The 27469-nt window shown below is 38.4% G+C and overlaps 1 protein-coding gene across 1 annotated transcript in view; it reads right to left on the bottom strand.

Annotated features, from left to right (window-relative positions):
• Positions 1-11396, bottom strand: part of LOC150086014 (uncharacterized) — an 84399-nt gene extending 73003 nt beyond the window's left edge. The window contains exon 1 of the mRNA XM_090374771.1: positions 10994-11396. Coding sequence (XP_090230897.1) covers positions 10994-11274 — 281 coding nt within the window. The 5' untranslated portion in view covers positions 11275-11396. The remainder of the gene's footprint in view (positions 1-10993) is intronic.
• Between the last annotated feature and the right edge of the window lie 16073 nt (positions 11397-27469).

Raw genomic sequence — 27469 nt, 5'->3', positions numbered from 1 at the left:
ATAAAAATAAAAAATAAATAAGCAAGGTATGACAAATGCACCAAAATGCACAAAGCAGCAGTAAAGGATGCAAAAGTATATAAGAATGTAAAAATAGATGTCTGATAAAGTTTTCATAGATGGAGATGAAAATTACACAAAGTGCCAAAGACTAAAAGGGTAAGGATAGTAGAAAAAAGAAGTATTGTAGATTTGAAAAAGGCAAAAGAATGTTAATATTCTAAAAGTTATGATGAATTAAGAAAATTATGGGCCGAATTGCAAAGCCAATTTGGAGTGAAGGAACTGTAAAGTAAAATTATTAATACCAAATGATTAAACAAAATAAAGTAAAATATAATAAAAGGTGGTAGAGCTGTCATCAAATATGGGTGGGCAAATTTAGTTATAAGTCGAATACAGGGATTGCAAAAATGCAAAGTCTGATTGTCAGCTGAAGTAAACATTGATACATGGTCAGATTATTCATCATGGACTAACACCTGACCATGTATCAGGAACTGCATTTCTATACTTGTCCATAACAGTAGAAGAAATGTGAAATAAATCCAAAAAGCAAAAAGAATAAAATTAGCACATTCTTTTACAGTATAGACAAGATAGTCCCAACACAGTGTCAATGATATGAAAATTATTAAGGTAAAAATAAGGAAAAGGCTAAAAAAATATATTATATACACTGTATATAATTAAGTGATTTCAGAGTGGGAAAAATATGTAGATTTTTGGAAAAATATTTTAGTGTTGGAATTTTGTGGAAAATGAGAAGAATTAAAATAAAAAGGAATAAGCACATGGGTATTGGGAAAAGTATTAAATATAGGATGGGGAGGAGATAAAGGTATAGTTAAATAAAAAAACTGCGATAGAATGAGGATAGTTGATATGAATGTTCCAACTATCCTCATTCTATTGCCATTTTTGTTTTTGTTATGAAGTTGATATGAATGTTCCAACTATCCTCATTCTATTGCTATTTTTGTTTTTATTTAACTACGCCTTTATCCCCTCCCCCATCCTCAATTTAATACTTCTCCCAATACCATGTGCTTGTTCCTTTTTATTTTAATAATTCTCATTTTCCACAAAATTCCAAAGCTAAAATATTTTTCCAAATATCTACATATTTTTCCCACTCTGAAAACATTTATATTTTTTAACCTTATCCTTATTTTTACCATAATAATTTTCATATCATTGACACTGCGTTGGGACTATCTTGTCCATACTGTAAAAGAATGTGCTAATTTTATTCTTTTTGCTTTTTGGCTTTATTTCATATTTCTTTACTGTTATGGACAAGCATAGAAATCCAATTCCTGATATATGGCCAGGTGTAGTCCCCTGATGAATTACCTGACCATATATCAATATTTACTTCAGCTGACATCAGACTGCATTTTTTGCCATCCCTGTATTCGACTTATAACTAAATTTGCCCACCCATATTTGATGACAGCTCTACCACCTTTTATTATATTTTACTTTATTTTGTTTAATCATTAATTCATCATAACTTTTAGGATATTAATATTCTTTTGCCTTTTTCAAATCTACAATACTTTTTTCTACTATCTTTACCCTTCTAGTCTTTGGCACTTTGTGTAATTTTCACCTCCATCTATGCAAACCTTATCAGACTTATCTATTTTTACACACACACACACACATATATATGTGTGTGTGTGTGAGTTCCTTTAACCCTCTTTTAGTGATATTTCACGTCTTTCGGAACTGGTACATCTCGGGGGGGGGTACCGCTAAATTAATACGTAATTGGCATTATTCTAAATTTTGTATAGTTTTTGTTAATTGGATTTAAAGTTCTAAATTATACAAGGGTTTCTGGGCTACTATTTATATCTATTCTCTCTTTTCGTTCGTTTGTTTATTTGGGTTATTTTTATGTTAATTTTCGCTCTACAGTTTTTGCCATACTACTGGCTTATGATTTATTTTATTTAATTTAAAATATTGGATATATATATATATATATATATATATATATATATATAGAGAGAGAGAGAGAGAGAGAGAGAGAGAGAGAGAGAGAGAGAGAGAGAGAGAGAGAGAGAGAGAGAGAGAGAGAGAGCAAAAATGTATATAAAATAAGTAATAAAATATTATACAATTCTAATTAAACTAAATGGCTAAGTTTAGAGAAAAACTAAAGAGTTTTATTAAATGTTATATAAAGTTATACTCTTAGTAATTACTTGATAAGAAGATAACTAAATTTACTTTTCACTTTTATTAATCATAGAAAAAATGCCTGAAATGAATTGCGCTGTGTACATTACCTAACTTGTTTGATTGGTGAATAACCAAGATTTACCATTAAGTTACAAAATGTTTTGATTTAACCAACAATTTTGCTCTTTAATCCATAACATTTGATGGGATACATTTAAATAGAATGGGTGCAAGAATATTTGTTGATGCTATTGAGACAGCATTAAGTAGGTCAGAAATCTGCTAGGTTGAAGGATATAGAGAATAACAGTTTAACAGCAACTGCAAGCAGAGGTGAAATTGATCTTTGTATAACTACTATTTTGACATACAACAGAATAACCAGGGAGCAGCCTTTCAAGGAATCCCTCACTCCCTGGTTGCTAAGTGACCAATCATATACAACAGAGCACAAAACAGCACTAACACAATAATTACTGAGCACAAATCAATACCAACACATTACAGAGCACAAAATAGCACTAACACATACATTACACAGCACACAAGACTGGCTTGGTTAAGTAGAACTTCTGAGTGAAATCCCAATGGTTACATGGGGAACCCATGAAGCCACCTAGACAGAGACATGACCTGCTGGGGGTCAATATGAGCTACTTCAACTAATTCAACTATCAATTACACAGGTCGTGTGTAAAAGAGTTATTAAAACCACAAACATATTTTTACTTGCTTCTATACTAGTTCTATGAATACAGTACATAAATCTGATGAGTCTGAAGTATTGGTTAAGTCATCAAATGCTGACAAAACATGGTGTCACTCTGACAGTGGGAATGCATAATCTAAATATGGTGATTATAGTGATTATAATGTCTAAAAAAGGACAGACATAGCAAGAGTGGGGATAGGGAAAATGGTGATATCGATGTAATCAACAGGTTATGTAACCTAATGCAATCAATATGTCAAAAAGAGATTAAGTAACCAAATGTGACCTATCAAGGTTTAAACATGCATTACATTAAACAAATAAATTTCTGTTCATACTTATGAACAGAAATTTGTTTGGCAACTGGACAGAAGAGTTTACAACTTTGTGGTAACAGTTTTAGTGTAGTCAATATACCAACACATCAGTTAACAATGGGAATGTATTTTTTTGTAGCAGTATTTGGGCTCGATTTTTCGAATGCATACCCAAGTACTCTTATGTAACCGTAGGACTATAGCCAATTGTGACCTTCATGCCAACATAACATTGTGTACTCGTCTAGTGGTACTACGGGTCCCCCTCCCCAATTCTGCATGCTGACATAATAAATTAATGTGACACTGTACAAGTAGTCATGTTAATCGTGTCAGAAAATTTATTTGGCTTCTTACATGTCAATATCTAGAGGAGTCAACCAAGTGGAACAGCAGTATATCCTGCTGTTCCACTTAAAGAACTGCTCTCACAAGTAATTAGTTTGGAGCCGTGATTCATTGACTTTTCAAATGCCTCTTCCATTTATTAACAGGGATAGATTTATAAAGTTGTGGGTCACTAATTGGTATGTGGATATTCTAGACAAAATATCCAAGTCAACCTCAAGAAAAGGGAGGGGTGGAATACTGTTCAAGGTTTAGGCCTAAATGGTTATCTAATGAACTAATGAGACTCGTAATAGAGAAGAAAAATGCATGGGTGTGCATATAAATTATCAAGTGACTCAGAAGCCTATGGCAGATATCAGCTAGTCTGTAATCAGGTGACAAAGGAGGTTAGGCAGGCGAAGGCAGATTACGAGAAATCCTTGGCAAAAGATGCTAAGAAAAACAGCAAGGATTTCTTTACTTATATAAACTCTAAAAGGAAGGGGCTGAATATGATTGGTCCACTTGACATCGATGGTTTGACTGTTGATGATCCTGCTCAGATAGCAAACAAACTGAATGAGTATTGTGCATCTACATTCACACATGAGGAATTATTAAGGTTTGAAAATGGCAGAAGGTTATCAAATTGTAGCAGGATACTTAATGATTTTGGAATAACTGAAAGCAAAGTGGAGGAGAAATTGTTGAAGTTAAACATAAGAAAAGCACCTGGGGTTGATGGGATCTATCCAGTTATATTAAAGGAGGCGGCAAAGCAACTAAGCAAACCTTAGCCATAATTATGAGAGCGTCCTTGGACTCAGGGGAGGTTCCCATGGACTGGACATGTGCAAATGTATCCCCAATTCACAAAGGGGGATCGATCGAAGGGTGACACGAGTAATTACAGACCAGTTAGTTTAACTTCTGTTCCAGGTAAAATAATGGAGTCACTGGTTAAAGATGTATTGCAGGATCATCTAGACAAGACTGCAGCAATAATTCAGACACAGCATGGGTTTGTTAAGGGAAAGTCTTGTCTAACAAATTTGATACGATATTATGATGTGGTTACAAAGGAACTGGATGCAAAAAATAATTTTGATATCATATATTTGGATTTCAGGAAAGCTTTTGACACTGTTGCGCATGGAAGACTATTGTACAAATTGGAGCAGAATGGTATTAAGGATAAGTTGCTACAATGGATAAAAGGATGGTTAAGTGGGAGAAGACAGAGGGTGGTAATCAATGGGTGCTGCTCTTCTTGGACTAATGTTATTAGTGGAGTCCCACAGGGTTCGGTGTTAGGTCCACTGTTGTTTTGTACATTTATCAATGATATTGATGAAGGTATATCAGGCATAATGTCGAAGTTTGCAGATGATACAAAGGTTGGCAGGGTTGTTAATGACAGTAATGGCAGTGTGCTAGTGCAACAGGATCTGGATAATTTAGGCAGATGGGCTAAGAAGTGGCAACTGAAGTTTAACCTTGACAAATGCAAAGTGCTGCATATGGGTAGAAGTAACCCCAGAGAAACGTACCAACTGTGTGGTACTACACTTAAGGTGGTAGAAAATGAAAAAGACCTGGGAGTAATTGTGCACTCAGATATAAAGTTTTCTGAGCAATGCAGACAGGCTGCCAGGGCAGGTCATGGGGTTTTGTCAATGATATATAGGAATTTTGCTAGCAGGGAAAAGGAGGTGATTATCCCTCTGTATAAGGCAATGGTCAGGCCACGCCTTGAGTACTGCATACAGGTCTGGAGGCCTCATTTTAGGAAGGATGTAGATTTACTTGAGCGTGCACAGAGAAGAGCAACAAGATTGGTGAGGGGAATGAAGGGATCCTCTTACCAAGAGAGGCCTTAAGTTCTGCAAATTGCAGTGGCTGGAGACTAGGCACCTGTGCGGTGATGCAGGTGCCTAGTCTTTAGTGATGCAGGTGCTCTGATTGAGGTATATAAGGCCTTGAATGGGTTGAGCACGCTGAATTCTGATGGGATCCTTCCACTTGTTCAGATTACAAACCTAAGGGGGCATAAATTCAAATTAAGAAAAGACAGATGTAGAATAGATGTGCGGAAATTTGCCTTTAGCCAGCGGGTGGTTAATTGCTGGAACAAACTTCCATCTGTCATTGTGGAAGTTGATAGGTTGAATAAATTTAAGGAGGAACTGGACAGGCATTTGGACGAAATGGTGTGATTTTTTTTTTTTTTTTTGGCTGATGCTGCATAAGCTCATACACTTGCTTTCTTGCATCACATGCCACTACTACTACTACTAATTCTGGGGTTGAAATCACAACAATGTCCACTGGGTTTTTAAACTTTTCTTGCTAAAGGGAAACAGCTAACATTTTCAAAAATAAAAAATACACACTTTTTCTAAAAAGTGTTTTTTTTTTAAAGCTGGTAGTCTTACTAGAATCATAATTGTGGCAGAAAATGTACTCCACTTACTGGAAATCAAGTTCGTTCTGTAGATAAAATAGAGCAACCTGGGCATCCATATTTTCTCAGTTGCAAGTTAAACAAACACACTTTGTATTTGCCTCTGTACATATCTAGTGTTGTAGTGGGAAGATGATGATGGTCACTCGCCTCTGTAAAACAGAGGCGAGTGACCATCATATCACACCTTGACAATTTGTGTGTATCTGTGAAAATCACTATTAGTAGTAATGTCTAAGTGCAGGATTATACGTAGATGTAGGTCACTCATACGTAGACTAGATGTAGACTAGACGTAGGTCACTCGCCTCTGTTTTACAGACGTGAGTGACCTACGTCTCAGATGTGAAAAAAGAAAATTTTTCAGATAAGGTACACTGGAAACACTAATTTGCTTTTTTGTTAATTAAAAAAAACTATGAATTTGGTGGTTAATTATTAGTACAAGAAATTTTACTGTAGTAGAGACCTTGTCAAATTATGGACAAAATTCCAGTACTGTTATTACATACCTAAATACTCCAATTCAGGTGACATTATTTAGTTCTGATTTGAAAAAAAAAAAAAAAAAAAAAACTGGTACTAGATAATTCTTCATCTGAGATAGCTATTTGCAAGCATGCCCTTCCCTACCTATATCACATAAACTTGTGTTAAAAATGCATTTAAGCTGGTGGTCCTGATGACTAAATGTGAAACTACATGACTTACCTTTGGCAAAGACAAGGAGTGGTGGCACCAACAGTGATTGGCAGAAACAAGCCACATCCCACAAGTCTCTTTCCTTTCCACTTGTGCATGACACTAAGCTTTCTTCTGTTGTTCAATAAGGTCTATCACATTTCTTCTTCTCCAGGTTGAAGTCAATCTATCTATGGCTTGATTTAGTTTTTTTTAATCTATCTACGGCATCCGACAAACAGTGATGCTATACTCTGAAGAAAGCTGTAATTATAAAAAATAGACTGCCAGTGCTATCTCAATTGAACGAACAGTAGAAATATCACTGTGTGTGAGAGGGAAAAAACCGCTAATACACTTTTGCCTAGAATTTTTGGCATTTCATAGAATATCTAGACACTTCATACTTTGCTGGTACCATATACATGTAAAATGGATAAATTAAAATGAGTCTATTAATAAACCCCCACACTTCACTTGCTTGAATCTGTCCCGAATTAGTGGTTTAAATTAACTTTTTTCACTAGCCAAAAATGAGTCTATTAAAAAATCCACATTTCTTTTGCTTGAATCCGTATTGTGATCGAATCCTGAATTTGTGGCATAAGCTAACCTAACCTTCTTTCACAAGCCAAAAATGGTCTATTAAAAAAAAACCCCGCACTTCTTTTGCTTGAATGAAAGTCCATATTAAAAACCACACTTCTTTTGCTTGAATCCATCCCAAATTAGTGGAGTAATTAAGCTAACCTACCAATCAAATCTAAGCACCCCTCCTTGATGACACAAACAGCAAGTCACGTAGTTTCACGTTTAGTTGTCAGAACAGTGGCTTAACTGCATTCTAACCAACTTATATTATTAAATCCTTAACTTTTGAATAACTCCTAGCCTTCTAAATTGGAGTAATTTGGTAGTCTTGTCTTTTGACACACATTTCTCCCTTCCTACACTTTAATGTAGTACTGTAATATCAAACTAAAGGGGACAGAGTGGAATGAGATAGTTATTCGGCAATGTCCCCAGCCCCATCTCCAACTAACCACAATACATCATATGAACTAACACTATTATATTCTGTAGCTCTTGAAGAATATAATAGTGTTAGTGAATGGTGTCCCATTCTTCACGGCTCTGTGCAAGATAGGGGAGAAATGAATGGTCCAACCAAAGGAAATCATCAAGTGCCAAACGACATAAACACAGGATTAAAAGTGATCATAACTGCCTAAGTCTTCAAATAGGCCTCTGGGGTTGGGAATATACATATTCATAATAATTGCACAATCACACACCAACAGTTATTAAAAATATAAACATTGTTATGTTACATTAAAATAATGATGTAGATAAATGAAAACAGAATGATAAAATTCCACTGGATAAAACTGATAAAAAGGTAACTGTCTGTACAATAAAATATGAATTTTTTTTTTTTTTTTAAACTGCAAAGAATTATTTACAATAAAACAATGTAGATAAAACACATGATGATAAAAGCGCTAAAACACCCCGTAGCTTTCAGAGGCATCCACCTCCTTTTTCAACAGTGAGGTTTATCGTACGGCACATCCTTAAATATCAGCAGACTCACGGTTCTCAGTACGTGGTTCTACAGGACCATGGGCATGTGTGTGTGTGTGTGTGTGTGTGTACTGGTTCAGGGTGGTTCCCAGGCAAATGCCCATCTCCACCTAAATCATTTAAAACAGAAAATCTGTAAAGTGGACCTGATAAATAAAAAGATAGCTAAGAAATAAGAAGACAAAACATATTTTTGAAAAGAGAAGTAAAGTAAAAAAAAAAAAAAAAAAAAAATTTTAAGTTAAGTTCATAATCTAAGCTAAGTTAAGTGTATAAACAAGAAATTTTGAATAGGAAAGAATAAAAGTAAATATAAGATAGATGTTTGTGAGTGTAGTATGTTGTTTATGTCAGGTCACTTTGCCATCAGAAAGCAGCTGAACTCTTCAACTGCAATCTGATGCCCGTCCCTGGCACGTGGAGCCGGACCTGGTTCTGTCTTTAAAAGCTGAAGCGCCAAAGCGCAATTAAATGCTCAACAGAGAGAGTGCTAGACTGTTGAGTGCCAGCTGTCCAGCCTTGGGCCGCCCAAACCCAAGAACTGAACAACAGCCGAACAAAAAAAAAAAAAAAAAAACCCCACTTAAGTGGTCCATGCCTAGGAGCCCCAGACCCGACCAAAAGCTTCCAGGTCTGAAGCTCCCAAGCCCTGATGCAAGCAATAAAGATTCTGGTTGTAGACGGCCAATTCAATGTCTGTGAGGCAGTATTCTCCTCATGTGCACTGGAACTGGAAATGGCTCGGGAGCGTGCCAGGCAGAACTGCTTGGTTTACACATCCAAGAAACACCGCCTCGAAGAGGGGATGAATGCAGATTCCCCTGTCTCTATTAATGGTATTGCTCTCAGAGGAACAAATCCGCAAGCTCTCAAGCCATTTGCGGTCCCTATGTGCCCAGTCAACGATAACGAAGCTGCTATCATCAACCGGGCACATATATTTTGGGACCGCAAATGGCTCGAGAGCTTGCGGATTTGTTCCTCTGAGAGCAATACCATTAATAGAGACAGGGGAATCTGCATTCATCCCCTCTCCGAGGTGGTGGTGGTTCTTGGACGGGATGAGCGGTTCCACCTGGCACGCTCCCGAGCCATTTCCGGTTCCAGTGCGCACGAGGAGAATACTGCCCATGCTCCTGTAGAACCAGGTACTGAGAACCGTGAGCCTGCTGATATTTAAGGATGTGCCGTACGATAAACCTCACTGTTGAAAAAGGAGGCGGATGCCTCTGAAAGCCACAGTGTTTTAGTGCTTTTATCATCCTGCGTTTTATCTACATTGTTTTATTGTAAATAATTCTTTGCAGTTTAAAAAAAAAAAAAATTTCATATTTTATTGTGCAGACAGTTACCTTTTTTATCAGTTTTATCCGGTGGAATTTTCATTCTATTTATTTCATTTATCTACATCATTATTTTAATATAACATAACACTATTTATATTTTTAATAATGGTTGGTGTATGATTGTGCAGTTATTATGAATAACTGCCTAAGTCTGCACTGTGTCCTTTCTTGTAATGTCTATAGTTGTCGATTTTTGATTATTTTTGATGTAAATCAAAAAAAAAAGCTGACATTACAAGTATCCCTGAAGAAACATACTGTGTGATACTACACTTAGGGTGGTATATAATGAAAAATACCTGGGAGTAATTGTGCAGTTAGATATGAAGTTTTCTGAGCAGTGTAGACAGGCTGCCAGATCAGGTAAGGGGGTACTGTCAATGGTATACATGAATTTTGCTAGTAGGGAAGATTTTCCTTTTGTATAAGGCAATGGTCAGGCCATGCCTTGAGTACTGCATACAGGTCTGGCGGCCTCATTTTAGGAAGGTTGTAGTTCCTTGAGCAAATACAGAGAAGGGCAGCAAGATTGGTGAGGGGAACAAAGGAGTCCTCCTACCAAGAAAGGCTTAAGTTCTGCAAGTTGTAGCATCTGGAGACTAGGCACCTGCGAGGTGATCTGATTGACGTGCATAAGACCTTGAACGGGTTAAGCAAGCTCAGTGCTGATGGGATTCTTCCACTTGCTCAGAATATGAACACAAGGGGGCATAGATTCAAATTGAGAAAAGACAGTTGTAGAATTTATGTGGGGAAATTTGCTTTTAGCCAGCAGGTTGCTGAATGCTGGAACAAACTTCCATATGGCTTAAGTTTTGCAAATTACAGTGTCTGGAGACTAGGTACCTGCGAGGTGATCTGATTGAGGTGTATAAAGCCTTGAATGGTTTGAGCATGCTCAATGCTGATGGGATTCTTCCTCTTGCTCAGAATAATCACCTGAGAGGGCATAAATTCAAACTGAGGAAAGACGGGTTGTAGGATAGATGTGTGGAAGTTTGCCTTTAGCCAGCGGGTGGTTGACTGCTGGAACAAACTTCCATCTGTCGTAGAAGTTAATAGCTTAAATAAAGGCAGAACTTGACAAACATTTGGAGTGAGAGGATGGGTGAAATAAGGGTTTTTTTTTTTTTTTTTTTTGGCTGATGCTACATAAGCTTGCTTTCCTGCATCACGTGCCCTTGCTAATGTCGTTATGGAAGTTAATAGCTTAAATAAATTCAAGGAAGAACTGGGCAAACTTTTAGAGGATACGAATGTGTGAAATGGCGTTTTTTTTTTTTGTTTTTTTTTTTTTTTTGGCTGATACTGTATAAGCTTGCTTTCTTGCATCATATGCCTTTACTATTACTACAAAAATACTTACGTAAACTGAACGTCGTGCTTTTCAAGGAAAGAATATTGTGGTATTGGTGCACACTTCTGTTTGCTATTAGACTGAGATTCATTCTGATGATTCTCAGAAAGTTGTACTCTGAAGTCTTTTACAGTTACTAATTTCTTTTTCTTCTTTCCAGTATAAACTCCGATAGGATCCAGTCTAATTCCCCTGCTATATGTACAAACACGTTCTCGAACTCCTAATTTTGTTACAATTTTCTGGCATAAAATATTGCAACCTTGGCACACTAAAAAATGGAATTTCATTTTGTCAACTTGGCATCTATTGAAATTAGAAAATTACATTTAATTTCTTCGATAATAAGAATAACATACACATCAAGAGTCTACATCCTTTATAATGTTCTCCTTTATACTCAACACGATCAACCTCTACAGACCTAACTGGTAGCACAGAGAAATAACATACTCTATGGTATTGAATACGTGATAGTGCCCCTATAGTGTTTTAATTTTAGCAAATAGATCGCACGAAATTTCGAATCAGGTAGCCGGAGTTAGATAATTTTATCTTTCTATACATAATTTCCATTCTAATGATATCTATTCAGCCAGTGGGAAAAAAGAAATGCGGGTTACGTGTTAATACGTAACAAATACAAAAATGTTTATCTATGTCTAACATGACCACGCGCTACCATTCTTGATATCCATATTTATTATTATTATTGCTGTTGCTCTTATATTATTTCTCCCTGATTAGGGGATTCCCCTCGTGACGGCTACTGCTACCAAGTACACAGGGTGGTTGTAATGTCTGGTGTTACTGTTGGTCGAGGAAATCTCTGACTATCCTACAGGTGTTCAGGATTGCGACTTTCTGGAGTTCCTTGTAGGTGTTCTCTGGGAGACCTATTGCTCTAGGCTGCTATGTAGAGTCTTTGGTACCATAACGGTGGTTGACACGAGATCAGGATGGTCGATACTTCTTGCATATGCCACATCTCCTTGACTTCATGTGACAGGTTCGTGTACTTCCTAATTTTTTTTCTCGTGGGTTTTCTGGACATTGCTAGTGTTGGGCACCGCGATGTCAATCAGGTAGGTAGCCTTTTCTATCTTGTCCACAAGGGTTATGTCCGGTCTGTTGTGTGGGATGGTCTTATCTATTATTATGGCGCGGTCCCAGTACAGCTTCTGGTTCGGGTCTCTAGTACTGCCTGGGGATCGTACCTGTAGCATGGTACACTTTTTTTGGTCAACTGGTATTTCCTCGCTAGCTTCTGTTGTATTATCCTGGATACCTGGTCGTGTCTATGAGTGTACTCAGTCTGGATCATCACCTTCCAACCCATGGTGATGTGCTGGATCGTTTCTGAGGCCAGGTGGTATCGTCGACATGTGTCATCTGACATTCCAGGCTCCTTTGCGATGTATTTTCTATAGTTTCTGGTGTTGATTACCTGATCTTGGATGGCCAGCATGAATCCTTCAACCTTCGGGAAGAGCGTCCCGATTGTGAGCCATGCATTTGAAGCAATGTTATCAATGTGATCTTGATGGAAGTCAGTGTAGTGTCTGCCATGGAGTGTCTTCTTTGCCCATCTTTCTAACTTCGTTTCTTGTGCCATCTGGGTGGGTGGAGGTTCCTTGCTTAGGCTGAGTGGGGTATACCACTTATCTATCTTCCTTATGGCCTGGTGGAGTGGTGCTGTGTTGTTCTCGAAGTAATCCTTCAGGTGTTTTCTGTTGTTCTATCAGATCTATCAGGCCACTTCCTCCCTCTTTCCGAGCTATTGTTAGTCTCTCCACTGCTGACTTCGGGTGGTGTTGGCGGCTCTTGGTCATCATTGTCCTTCTCTTTCGCATAATATCTTCTAGCTCGGTGTTAGTCCAATCTATGACTCCGAAGGTGTATGTTAGTACTGGAGCTGCATAGGTGTTTATGGCTTTAACTGTGTTTCTTCAGTTCAATTTTGCTTTCAGCAGGCTTCTGAACCTCTGATGATATTTTTCGGTCAGGCACTTCTTGATTTCCTTGTGCTCTAACTGCTGAGCCTGCCTCATCCATAGGTATTTGTAGGTCTCTCCTTCTGTCATAGCTGGTAGTTTCGGCCAACTAATTTTCCCTGGTGCAGTGTATGGGTCTTGCATTTGTCTAGACCAAATTCCATCCTGATGTCCTTGCTGAATTCTTCGGTGATCCGGAGTAGTTGCTGGGGTTGCTTCTCGGTTGCCGCATAGAGCTTGATGTCATCCATTTACATCATGTGGGTGAGGGTGTACAAGTTCTTTCTTCCTTCTTTGAGATTATATCCATACTTGCTGCCGTTAAGTATAGTGGACAGCGGACTGAGTGCTAGACAGAACCACATTGGTCTCAGAGCATCTCCCTGAAAGATTCCTCTTCTAATAGGGATTGGCCTGGTTGTGATGTTCTCGACCTTGATGGAGGTACTCCATTTCGCCATTGTTTCTCCTAGGAAGTTTGTCACTATCGGATTGACCTTGTAGATTTTCAGGGTCTCTATTAGCCAGCTATGAGGTACGGAGTCGAAGGCTTTGCGGTAATCGATGTAGGCCGTGTATAGGTTGAGGTGCTCCTTTTAGGCCTGCTCCATAACTGCAGCATCTATGGTTAGCATTAGCATTAGCATTAGTAGAGGCATACGATGCAAGAAAGCAAGCTTATTCAGCATCAGCCCAAAAAAAAAAAAAAAAACCCTCTCCCATTTCACCCCTCCGTTCGTTCGAAATACCTGTCCAGTTGAGCTTTAAATTTGTTTAGGCTATCAACTTCAACAACAAGTGATGGAAGTCGGTTCCACCAACCAACCACCCGCTGGCCAAAGGCAAATTTCCGCACATCTATCCGACATCCGTCCTTCCTCAATTTGAATTTATGCCCTCTGAGGTGATTATTCTGAGAAAGATGAAGAATCCCATTGGCATTGAGCATGCTCAAACCATTCAAGGCCTTATACACCTCTATCAGATCACCTCGCCGGTGCCTAGTCTCCAGACTCTGTAATTTGCAAAACTTAAGCCTTTCTTCGTAAGAGCAACCCTTTGTTCCATTTACTAATCTTGTTGCCCTTCTCTGTACCCGTTCCAGCAGCTCTACATCCTTCTTGAAATGAGGCCTCCAGACCTGTATACAGTACTCAAGATGTGGCCTAACCATTGCCTTATACAAGGGAATAATCACCTCCTTATCCCTGCTAGAAAAATTCCTGTATATCATTGACAAGACACCATGAGCTTCTCTTGCAGCTCGTCTGCACTGCTCAGAGAACTTCATATCTCCCTGCACAATTACCCCCAGGTCCTTTTCATTCTCCACCACTGTCAGTGTGGTACCGCAGAGTTGATACGTTGCTCTGGGGTTACTGTTTCCCATATGCAGTACTTTACATTTGTCAATGTTAAACTTCATTTGCCACCTCTCAGCCCATCTGTTCAACCTTTCCAGATCCTGTTGCAGCAGCATAGCGTCAGTAGTGTCCTTGACGACCCTGCCAACCTTTGTATCATCTGCAAACTTGGACATTAAACTTGATATCCCATCATCAATATCATTCATAAACACCGAAAACAACAACGGACCCAACACTGAACCTTGAGGAACTCCACTAATAACATTAGTCCACGTTGAGCAGTGTCCATTGATTACCACTCTCTGTCTTCTGCCACTCAACCATCCCCTTATCCATAGCAGCAATTTGCCTCCAATGCCACACTGCTCCAATTTGTGCAGCAGTCTTCCATGTGCAACAGTATCAAAAGCCTTTCTAAGATCCAAATATATGATATCAAAGTTATTCCCTGCATCCAGTTCTTTTGTGACTACATCATAGTATCCAATCAAATTGGTCAGGCAAGACCTGCCCTTAACAAAACCATGCTGCGTCTGAGCTATAACTGAATTCTTGTCTAGATGATCCTGCAGTGCTTCTTTAACTAGTGCCTCCATTAATTTACCTGGAACAGAAGTTAAACTAACAGGTCTATAATTACTTGTGTCAGCCTTTGATCCTCCTTTGTGAATTGGGGTTACATTTGCACATCTCCAGTCTATGGGTACCTCCCCTGAGTCCAAAGAAGCTCTCATAATTATGGCTAGGGGTTTGCATACTTCCTTTGCTGCCTCCTTTAATATAACTGGATAGATCCCATCCACCCCAGGTGCCTTTTTTATGTTTATCCTCAACAATCTCTCCTCCACTTTCCTCTCAGTTATTACAAAATCATCCAGCTCACTGCCAATGTTTACTTTACCTACATCATTCTCCTTCCTGAATAACTCCTCATGCGTGAATGTAGATGCAAAATACTCGTTTAGATTGTTAGCCACCTGAGCAGGATCCTCAACTGTTGAACCATCAATATCCAGTGGACCAATCTGATTCATCCCTTTCCTTCTCGAGTTCAAGTATGTAAAGAACTCTTTTCTGTTTTTCTTTGCATCCTTTGCCAAGGATTTTTCGTAGTCTGCCTTTGCCTGCCTAATCTCCTTTGTGACTTGGTTACAGACCAACTTATATCTATCATAGGCTTCCATGTCACCCATTAATTTATATGTATCCCATGCATTTTTCTTCTCTGCCACATGTCTCATTAGTTCATCTGACAACCATTTAGGCCTAAACCTTGAACAATATTTCTTAGTTGGTATGTAAAGCCTGGTAGCCTCCAAGATTAGTTCCTTGAATGCTTCCCATTTTGAGTTTGCTGTTGGTAACATCATCAGTTGGTCCCACTGTATAGAATTTAAATACTGTCTCAGACCATCATAGTCGCCTTTACGAAAACAAAAACCCTTCCCTTTACCTCTGATGGTAGTTACCTCCTTGAGTAAATCCCACTTCAACACACTGTGATCACTGCCACCTAGTGGTTCATTTATCTGCAGGTTCTTAATGCATGAAGAGTCACTACTGATAATCAGATCAAGAGTATTGCTCCCTCTTGTTGCCTCACGAACATGCTGGTGTAGAAAACAATCATCCAATAAATCCACAAAAGCCTTGCTAGTGTGCGAGTGACCAACCCACAAATTCCAGTCAATATCTGGGAAATTAAAATCCCCCATTATAAGACTCTCTGATTTACTGGCCCACTCTATTTCCCTGTACAATATCTTATTATACTCATCAGAGTCATTAGGCCTATAGCACACTCCTACTCTCAATTTTGATTTCCCTATGCTTATGTCACACCAAACTGATTCGGCACTGCCCTGTCCATCGATGTCGACTGGCTTCACTTCCTTGGACTTTATGTGTTTCTTAATTAATAGCATAACCCCTCCTCCCCTCCTGTCCTGTCTATCCTTTCTATACACATTGTATTCCCCAAATTCCAGTTCCGCATTACTTATATCTGTGTGACACCACGTCTCTGATATCCCAACAATATCTGCCTTTGATGTTTTGAGCAATACCTCAAATTCATCAAATTTATTTACCAAACTCCTAGCATTGGTGTACACGCAGGTATACATGCACCTGTTTCTATTCTTAGCTACCCTAACACAACCCATGTGTTTACTTGTAACGCAATGACTACCAGCAGTCTCTGAAATATCCTGCATCTTGTTTTTCAGACTTCTGCTCATTTCAATAGAAGCAGTGCAAGGTTAATTGCTTCTTGCATCCTTTGCTCCTCCGCTTGCATCCTTTCTGCTCTTCGGCCATTATGTTCTGACCCTCTAAGTAGTCTGATATCTTCTTGGTTATACAGCTGGTCAGGATCTTGTACATCGTTGGGAGGCAAGTGATTGGCCTGTATTTCGCCGGGTTTCTTGTATCTTCGTCTTTAGGCTTCAGATATGTGACTCCTTCGGTGAGAAACTTCGGGATTGTCTCCGGGTACCTTATCATTCGAGTGAACTGCTCTGCTAGGTACTTATGTGTGCAGGTGAACTTCTTGTACCAGTAGTTGTGGTTGTTATTAATTCCTGGGATTCGTCCGTTGTGGGTGTTCCTAATCGACTGTTTTACTTCTTCTTCTCGAATCTCCCATTCTCTCGTCTCTTGTATTTCCTTGGTTTTCTTCCGTTCTACTTGTATCCAGGGTGCTCTGCTGTTAGGTCTTACTTCACTGCTCCAGATATTTCCCCATAACTCCTCGATCGTCTGCTTCTCGGGTGGTCCGTTTCCTGTTTCTCATCTTCACCCAGTTTCCTGTAGAAGGCTCTTTGGTCCTCATCGAAGATTCGGTTGTTTATTTTCCTCTGTGAGCTCTCTTTGTATCTGTGTAATCTCTTGCTGAGTGCGAGGAGGTTCTGCTTCAGTGTGTCCAAGTATTCTCGTATTCTCTGATTTCTGGTCACATGTTTGCTGTGGACCCTGTCTCTCTTGAGGATGCTCTTCATCGTTCCAATCAATTTCTTACTTCTATTACCCTGTTGGTACTGGGTCAACTGACCTATCTTGACTCTTAATTCTTCTATCTTCTGCTGAAGTCTTCTTTCCCAAGATGGCAGTTCCTTCTATTTTCAGTTCTTCTGCTGCTGGTCTCTGGTTTCTTTTCCATTAATCCTAGTAGCTGCTATGGCAGCACAGTATACGGCTGTGTGGATAGCCTCACATAGTGGTTGGAATGATGCAATGTTGCATCATTCCAACCACTTGGTATGTAGTCGCGACCTGTATATTATCATATCGGTCTCTAGCCTGGTTATTTCATAGTATATATAGCATGATGTACGTATTCATTTCAATGCTGCACTTCATGCGTTGGCGTTTTCTTCCTTCTTGGGAGGTCACTAGCGCAGTTAGCACTTCCAGTTGGTGGGGTTGGATGGTCTTGCCCTTCTCTTGTGCCTTACCAGGGACTGCCTCCAACTCTTCGAACTGACCCTTCTGCCTAAGGGCTGAACGCGAGTGACTTTATCCTGCGCCACACTCGATGCAGTATAAATAATATTTCTCTGCGATATCATCCATCTATGGAGGTGGACTTGTTTAGCTTGTCCAGTGGTTTATTTTATTTATTTGTTTAGTTCGCGTGAGTGACACCAGATGACGCAACTATCTACCCAAGCCGTAGGCTCCGACCTCGGGGAAGGTAAATCCAATAAGGTAACTTTCGCGATGTTTTTTTTTTTTTATCATCGTTTTAATATTATTATTATATCGGTCTCCCAGTGTAATATAGCTGGGTTCGCTTCCACCAAGGCGGGATTCGAACCCGGGTTTATCAGGCTGGTAGTCCAGTGTCTTAACCACTGGGCCATCGCACCTATCATCATCATCATCATCATCATCATCATCATCATCATCATCATAATAATAATAATAAAAAAAAAAAAAAACAAATTCTCTTGATGAAAATAAATTGTATTGTATGGTATTATTATTATTATTCATGATTAACACATTCGTGATTTGTGCTTTTTATAGGCCACCATCAGATTCTATAAAGTTTCCTAATTGAATTAGATAACACAATTCTGCTATGGGATGACATACAGGCTGAAAGACCACACTAGTAGGAGATTTTAATATTAATTTACTAACCAATGAAACTGATAATTTGTTACTCAGATACTCTGCAATTTTAAACAATCATAGATTTGAACATACCTTATTTGGAATAACTAAGCAACAAAAGATGGAGGGTGATAGAACAGTAAGCTCTTGTTTAGATCACCTTATAACAAATATAAAGTTGAAGTATGCTAATTCTTACATACTATTAAATCAATTTTCAGATCACAGAACATGTACACTAATAGTGGATATGTACTCAAAACAACATCCAGTGAAGATATAAAATTAACAAATGTTATGAAGAAAAATTATTTATCAACAGGTAAACTGAAACAGAACATAGATAATACGTTAATACAAGAGCAAGTATCTTACACAACAAATGTAAATGTCTTTTCAAATAAGATAATACAAATGATAAACAATTCGAGGTTTGATACAGAGAGAAAAGTAAATCACTCAGCTTGCAACATAAATTCTAGGAGTAGCAGGATTAAACTTAAGAAACCTTGAATGATTAATGAAATAGAAGAATTAATGGTACAAAGGGATAAATACTTCAATCAGTATAGAAATTGCCCATCAAAGATAGAACATTATCACAATTATAAAACACTCAGAAATAAATTGACAGATATGATTAGAAAACAAAAAAACACTTATTACAATCAACTTTTTATGGATAAACAGATAACTCAAAAGGATAAATGGAATATTATAAATAACCTGTTTAGTACAAGGAAGAAATTATCAAGGGGAAATCAAATTAAAACACTATTAGAACAGATTTCTGGTACAAACAAACAATATGGGGCTGCAAATAGGTTTTCCAAAGTTGTATTAGATCTCAATAGATGTTATATTCATTATTGCTAAAATTCCTTTAATCAACAAGATAGTCCTCCTCAGATAGTGAACTCTTGTGTAGTCTTAACTCCACAATATACTGAGATTCTTAAGATTATAGAACAGTTAAAGAACAAGAAATCATATGGACTGGACTGTATTACAGTAACCGAAATAAAGAGAAATAAAGAACAGTTCTCTATTCTCTTGCTGGAGCTTATAGCACGGATTATTAGAGTCGGGAAGCTATCCTACAAATTTACTTTCATTTAAGGTAATTCCTATATATAAAAAGGGATCACCAGATGACTTTTGCAATTATAGATCAATAATTATACAGTCAGTTATAAATAAGATAATAGAAAATTATATTTTTTCCCATATAAGCAAATATTTACATCAATATGGACTATTAAACAACTCTCTATTCTCATATCCGAAGGGCAAGAGCACACAGACATTATTAGAGAATTTAGTAGACTCTTTTAATTTACATTTAAATTTTAACTTACAATAACTTCATAATGATTTTATTTATAGATTTGACCGAAGCATGTGACTTAATTTATATCCCAATATTGCAACAAAAATTACTGAAATATGGTATAAGGGGAACAGTCAATCAACTCTTAGCATGTTATTTAACCAAAAGAAAAATAACAATTGAAGTAGAAAATACAAAGGGAAAATCATATAATGTAAAGAGAGGAGACCTCAGGGCACTCATGCAGGGCCAATAATGTTCAACATCTTTATAAATGACATATTCAAAGTAATAAAGAACTCCTTTATAAAAATTTATGCAGATGATATAATCTTATATACAATTGGAAAGAACCTGACAAAAATGGCAAAAGATTTACAGCAGAATGTAATACATTTACAAACTTGGTTCCATGATAATAAATTAGCACTCAGCTTTGAAAAAACAAAATTTTTGGTAATTAGACCTCCTCATCAAACCTTTGACATTCATCGCTCTATTAAATTACATAAACATGAATATCTACATGATCAGAATTTCCAGAATTGCAAATGTCTAACTGTGGAAGAATTTCAAATCATTGTTCCCTTGAGTTATGGATTGACTACAGTCTAAATTGGGCAATGCATATAACAAATTTGTACAAAAAAAATGAGATTTTATGTGTACTTTTTTACTACATTAAGAATAAGTTAAATCTTAGAACAAAAGTTACCTTATTTTATGCATTAGTGGACTTCCAACTCAATTATTTAGTAAATGTATGGGCAAGAGCAATAAGGGTAATAAACAACTTAATTAACAGGATTTTGAGACTTTTAATGGGGACAAACTTTTGGAATGACCTGAATAAGAGAAGGCAATTTTGGTTGAAATATAAAATACTTTATCCAGTTCAAAAACCGAGGTTAAATTTAATCTTGAAAAATCTTAACACTATTTTTGAAGAGTCGAATCTGCAAAGAAATGTCTCATAATTTAAGGAACCCAAAAGGAATTGTTTTGCCTCACTGTAGGGTAGTAAATAGATTTGGAGATAGGCAAGCATACAATGAGTATAACAAACAACTTGTTGGCTAGTGTAGATTTCAGGCTCAGGAGAAGTTATTCTAGCTCCAAAGTAAAATTCTTAATAAGAAAATTTTTGATACTCAATGATACAGTAGATTAGAATTGCTATGCAGATAAATTGCTATCTCTGTTTGCAGTGCGAAATGTACTATGTGTTGTGATTTAAATTATCTTTTCTGTTAGATAACAAATTTGTATGCAAAAACTGTTGTAAATGAAGAATTACAACTTGTCAAGAAATTTACTTTTCTTAACAAATTAATTTATTGTAAACAAATTCTCTTGATAAAAATAAATTGTATTGTATTGTATTGTATTATTATTATTATTATTAGCCATATAGTGCAAGGAAGCCAGAGGCTTTTGCTGCACAAGCCAAAAAAAATTTTCTGAATTACCCTGAGAGAGAGCAAGATTCACCGAGAAAGAGAAGAATGATGATATCCAGCTTAGGACCCTGGGTGTGGCACGCCCATTCCAGGGACTCACCAGATGTGAGTCCCTGGTTACACACTTTTCCTCGTGTTCTGTTAATTTTGTTGAGCAGTGTATATATTAATAACTTAAACTTTGTAGCATAAACGATGCATAGTGGTATTACTACCTTAGGTATAATAGTTTAGTGTAGTATTTTTAATTATATTGAATTTGAACAAAAATCATGACACAAGCCAGAGCAGCAATGCAAAGGGCCTAAGGTAGTCGGAAAGATTGGGCATCAAAGAGAACTGAGGGGAACGGTTGTCCTCCGAATAATGGCCTTATGAAATGCAATGCTTTGATCTTTGTGAGCAATCTGGAAGCAGAAATGATATTGCCAAGCCTTTAGTGTGTGTTCAATATAAGGAGTGTGAGCGTATTTGGCACCAACTCAGCATTTTTATGGACCTTTATGAGAGCTTCAAGAACAGGGTGGATGTCCTCGGATGATAGAAATTGGGGTCTATCAAGCTCTCAGCTGCCCACATCAACGCCAGAGCTTGCAATCCCAAAGGCAGAATGTTCTGCTCCCATCGAAGTTAGTTGGTGATAGTGATGCCATTGTCAGGGAAACGCAAAATATATTGTGCAAAAAGGATAGTCTGCGCGGCAGCACAGTGGTATCGTCACAGCCCTCCCCACACTGGGTGTAAAAGGCTCGGGTTCGAATCCCGTCGATGATGGATGGAACTTTAGTGGGCTTTTTCACTCCGTGACTGAGTTAGTTGGTGACTGAGTCCGTGACTGAGTCAGGCGTAGATAGCAAGGTTTTTTCCTCAGAAATTGGGGAGGAAGAAAAATTTTTTCGCCCAGAAAACAGACAAATTGACCAGAGAACACGCGCAGTTTACAGACAAATAAATATAAGGGTAGATGTAATCATTTACGGGAAATCCTAATATCATAATTTAGTTTTTGTGCAAAAAGGATAAGTGGATTTTGCCCAGGGTATGTCTGCTAGGGAAGAACACTTGATGGCGTTGTACAGCAGATATCATTTTTTAAGGGCACAAAAGGTGATATTGTTCTACACGTTGGAACTAATGACATTAAGGATATGAGGTCTGTAGTGTTACTTAACAAGCACAGGTCCGTGTTGAAAAATATCTGGAGTTAGGGTTAAATTTCATTAGTCAATTGTCAGGCTACACCATGAGTACTGTACACAGGTCTGGAGGTCTCATTTAAGGAAGGATGTACAGCTGCTCAAACGAGTGCAGAGAAGGGCAACGAGATTGGTGAATGGAACAAAGGATTGCTCTTACAAAGAAAGACTTAAATTCTGCGAATTGTAGTGTCTGGAGACTAGACACCTGCGAGATGATCTGATTGAGGTATATAAGGTCTTGAATGGTTTGAGCAAAATCAATGCTGATGGGATTCTTCCTCCTGCTTAGATTAGTCGCCTGAGGAGATATAAATTCAAATTGAGGAAAGACAGTTGTAGAAAAGATGTGCAGAAATTTGCTTTTACCCAGCGTATGGTTGATTGCTGGAACAAACTACAATCTGTTGTTGTAGAAGTTGACAGCTTATATAAATTCAAGACAGAGCTAGACAAACATTTGAAGTTAATGGATGTGTGAAATGGGAAGGTTTTTTTTGGCTGATGTTACATAAACTTGCTTTCCTCTGCTAATGCTAATTTGCAAGTGGGTACAATTCTGCCCAGATATGATAAGAGGGAGAACAAGTTGAGAGAGAGCCTTGTCAATAAATTTTGCCATGGACAGATTCTGCGAGGCCCATTGGGTAGAATTTTTCTCAGAATGGCCTGTGCTTATTAACAGGAGGCTGCATCTAAATAAATAAATTAAATTTTCTGTTTATACTCCGGGACGACCAAACGGTCAGAGGAGTTCACAAATAGACAGAATACAAGAAACAGCACCGTATTCAGTAGTCACGGGCTTGAACCCCGGTCACTCAAGGCACGTGTACTTATGCACCCGCGCGCCTGACCACTAGGCTACGGCGGCCTACTACAGGGTTAGGATACACTTAAATAGAAAGGGTAATAAAATATTTGCTAATGCTATCGAAACAATGAAACGTGAATCGAAAAATCGCTAGTTTGGGGGGGGATTCACAGACTAAAGGATTAACAGTCGACCACAGGTAGTGATTCTCGCACTGCTCGTGTTGGCACAATCAGCAACCCAGACAGCAAGGTACTGAGGATTTCACGAACTGCTGGAAGTCATAATGTAAAAATTAAATACATGGGCTATGTTTGGGTAACTAAGAATAAGAACAGGGCATATGCAATTGTATGTACACCAGTGTTTGGAGCATAAATTTGACGAATTTGAAGTGCAAGATATCAAATGTACACATTGTTCGTATATCAGAGGGGTGTTATCACTCATTACAAGGGATGCAGAATCAGAATAACTGGAGTACAACGTGTACAGCAAGCGTAGATATTATAGGAGGTGGGGTGGGGGTAGGTTCTTAGTTAAGAAGATCTAAGGCAATGGGTCCAATTGTTACGGGTGGCTAGTGCAATCCTGAGTCAGTTAAGTGTGGTATTAGCACTGGGAAAAGGGAAATAAGAGTAGGAGTATGTTATTGGCCTAATGCCTCTGATGAGTACAACTGAACAAAGAAATAGACAATAATAGACCAGTAAATCAAAAATCATAATCGGGGGTTTTAACTGGAATTTATAGGTTTGTCACTCACATATACCAGCAGAACTTTTGGGGATTTATCGGCTGACTGCTTTATACAGCAGCATGTTAGAAAGGCAACAAGAATGAGTAATACTCTTGATCTGATCACCAGAAGTGATTATTCATCCATTATAAATCTGCAGAAAAAAAGAACCACTATGTGGCAGTGATCACAGTGTACTGATTTGGAGTTTATATATTTATATTTATATATCGACCATCAAGGGTAAAGGAAAGGATTTTTTCTTTCATAAACGACATTACAGTGATCTCAATCAGTTTTTATATAGTAGAACCAAGTGGCGACATTGGCAAATTCTAAATCGAAAGCATTCAGGGAACTAATCATAGCATACACTAGACTTTTCATACCAACTAAGAAATAATGATTAAGGCTTAGACCTAAATGGATGTCAGATGAACTAATGAGACCCTTGGCAGAAAACAAAAAATTCATGGGATGCATATAAATTATCGGGCGACACAGAAGCTCATGATAGATTTATGAATTAGTCTATAATCAAGTGACAAAGGAAGTTAAGCAAGGACCATTCCCTTGTATAAAGTAACAGAAGTTCGATTAAGAGAAACTTTGGCAAAGGATGCAAAGAAAAACAACAACGACTTCTTTACTCATATCAACTATAGAAGGAAAGGGATAAATCAAATTTGATATGAAGTTTGATATCAAGTTTGATATAAATCAAACTTGATATGAAGTGGACCAATCTGATTCTTCAGTCAACAGTCGAAATATCTGATATCAATGTTTCAACTGTTGATGATCCTGCACACGAGGTTTTCTTTAGGGAAGTGGAGGTGGAGGACAGAAGCTTATTTAACTCTAACAGGGAGCTAAATGATTTTTTAATAACTAAGAGTCAAGTGGAGGAGAAATTGGTGAAGTTAATCCTAAGAAAGGCGGCACATAAGTTGGATGGGATCTATCTAACTATATTAAGAGAGGCAGGGAAGCAAATTAGTAAAACCTTAGTCATCATTATGATAGCATTCTTGGATTCAGTTGAGGTCTCCGCCAGTGGGGACGGAATACACCCGAACGACGTTCTGGTACTTTTTTTCTAAATGTCATAATAGAAAATCATTAAATTTGTACACCTAATATTTCCTGATTATTGCCATAGACTTTGCTGTGGCGTTCGACTCACTCTGGTGGCCAAGCGTCCTCAGTCGACTAAGATGCCTGTCTTCCCGGAAACCTTTATAACACCATAAGAAGCTACCTCACAGCCAGAGAAATAATTGTCAATGCACCATACTGCAGAGTCAAACGCCAGGTTTACAGGGGTTGTCCCCAGGGCTCGGTGCTGGGACCCATCCTTTGGAATGTTGTACTTGATGACTTCCTCACCACTAACCTGAATGAAGTTATCTTCCAGGCCTATTAGTGTTATTAGTGGAGTCCCTCAGGGTTCAGTATTGGGGCCTTTATTGTTTTCTGTATTTATAAATGATATTGATGATGGTATATCAGGCTTAATGTCCAAGTTTGCAGACGATACGAAGGTTGGCAGGGTTGTCAAGGACACTACTGACACTATGCTGCTGCAACAGGATTTGGAAAGGTTGAGCAGATGGGCTTCGAGGTGGCAAATGAAGTTTAACATTGACAAATGTAAAGTACTACATATGGGAAACAGCAACCCCAGAGCAACGTATCAACTCTGTGGTACTACACTGACAGTGGTAGAGAATGAAAGGGACCTGGGGGTGGTGGTGCAGGCAGATATGAAGTTCTCTGAGCAGTGCAGACGAGCTGCAAGAGTAGCTCATGGTGTATTGTCAATGATATATAGGAATTTTTCTAGCAGGGATAAGGAGGTGATTATTCCCTTGTATAAGGCAATGGTCAGGCCACACCTAGAGTACTGTATACAGGCCTGGAGGCCTCATTTCAGGAAGGATGTAGAGCTGCTGGAACGAGTACAGAGAAGGGCAACTAGATTGGTGAATGGGACAAAGGGGTTCTCTTACGAAGAAAGGCTTAAGTTTTGCAAATTACAGTGTCTGGAAACTAGGCACCAGCGGGGTGATGTGATAGAGGTGTACAAAGCCTTGAATGGTTTGAGCATGCTCAATGCTGATGGGATTCTTCCTCTAGCTCAGAAAAATCACCTGAGAGGGCATAAATTCAAATTGAGGAAAGACAGATGTAGGATAGATGTGCGGAAATTTGCCTTTAGCCAGCGGGTGGTTGGTGGGTGGAACAGACTTCCATCTCTTGTCGTGGAAGTTGATAGCCTAAATAAGTTTAAGGCTCAGCTGGACAGGTATTTCGAACGAACAGAGGGGTGAAGTGGAAGTGGTTATTTTTATTTATTTATGTTACTTTTTTTTTTTTTTTTTTTTTTTTTTTGGCTGATGCTGCATAAGCTTGCTTTCTTGCATCAAATGCCTCTACTAATGCTAATGCTAATGCTAATGCTATGCAGATGATCTGATCCTGGCCGTGTCTGCAGACTGCAGAGCGCAACTAGAAAATTCTGCAAATCAGGCCCTCTTGATATTACAAAACTGGGCAAGGGATCATAATCTTCAAATCTCTTTAATGAAGACTAATTCCATCTTACTGAAAGGGTCCCTCAGAAGACGTCCACAAATCAAGATAAACGAGACCACAATGTGTTTCACTACTGAACTGAAATATCTAGGAATAATCCTGGACTCAGGACTTATATTCCTCCCACATTTGAAACACCTGCAGACAAAGTTAAGGAACTATACTGCCTTTATCGCCAGAGTTACGCGTCTGGATTGGGGCCTCAACCACTGGACGCTCTCGCTGTTCTATAAAGCAGTATTTCTACCGGCGATTACATACGCCGCATGGATATGGTATCCGAGAGCAAAAATAGCAGTAAACAGAAAGAAGCTCGAAATATTCAAAGATTTATCCTGCTCACCATTAGCAGGGCCTGCCGTACCGTCAGCACCCATGCCCTTTAGGTGCTGGCAGGCGCCCTTCCTTTCGACCTGGAGGTGATGGTGATATGGTGTGGGCTCCTCTACCAATTATCAAAAGGCACATCGGTGACGTTCATGGACCACACCATTGATCTCACTGATAACTTGATTGCTGAAAAGTAGAACCTTAGCCTCAATTTACAGCATATATGGCAAGATAGATGGGCTAACTCTACTAAAGGAGATATCACTAGGAAATTTATTCCACATATCAACAAGGTATATCCCAAGTCTCCTTCATGGTTCTCTCCCGGCCTGTACACAACTTTCATGTTAACAGGTCACGGATCCATCAGAGCCAAACTGTCAAGTCTTTTAATTCTTGATGATCCCCTCTGCCATTGTGGAGAGCTGGAGAGTTGGTCTCACATAATGTATGACTGCCCTTTGTATGAGGACCCTCGCTGCATTCTGATTACCAGAGTTAACTTCAATCCAAAACTCTAGGAGCATTACTTGTTTGA

The sequence above is a fragment of the Mastigoproctus giganteus genome, chromosome 5 (assembly GCF_048544385.1).
Source record: "Mastigoproctus giganteus isolate SK-2022 chromosome 5, ASM4854438v1, whole genome shotgun sequence".
Lineage (NCBI taxonomy): Eukaryota > Metazoa > Arthropoda > Arachnida > Uropygi > Thelyphonidae > Mastigoproctus > Mastigoproctus giganteus.
The sequence above is the reverse complement of the archived record's forward strand: the minus strand, read 5'-3'. Positions and strand labels throughout refer to the sequence as shown.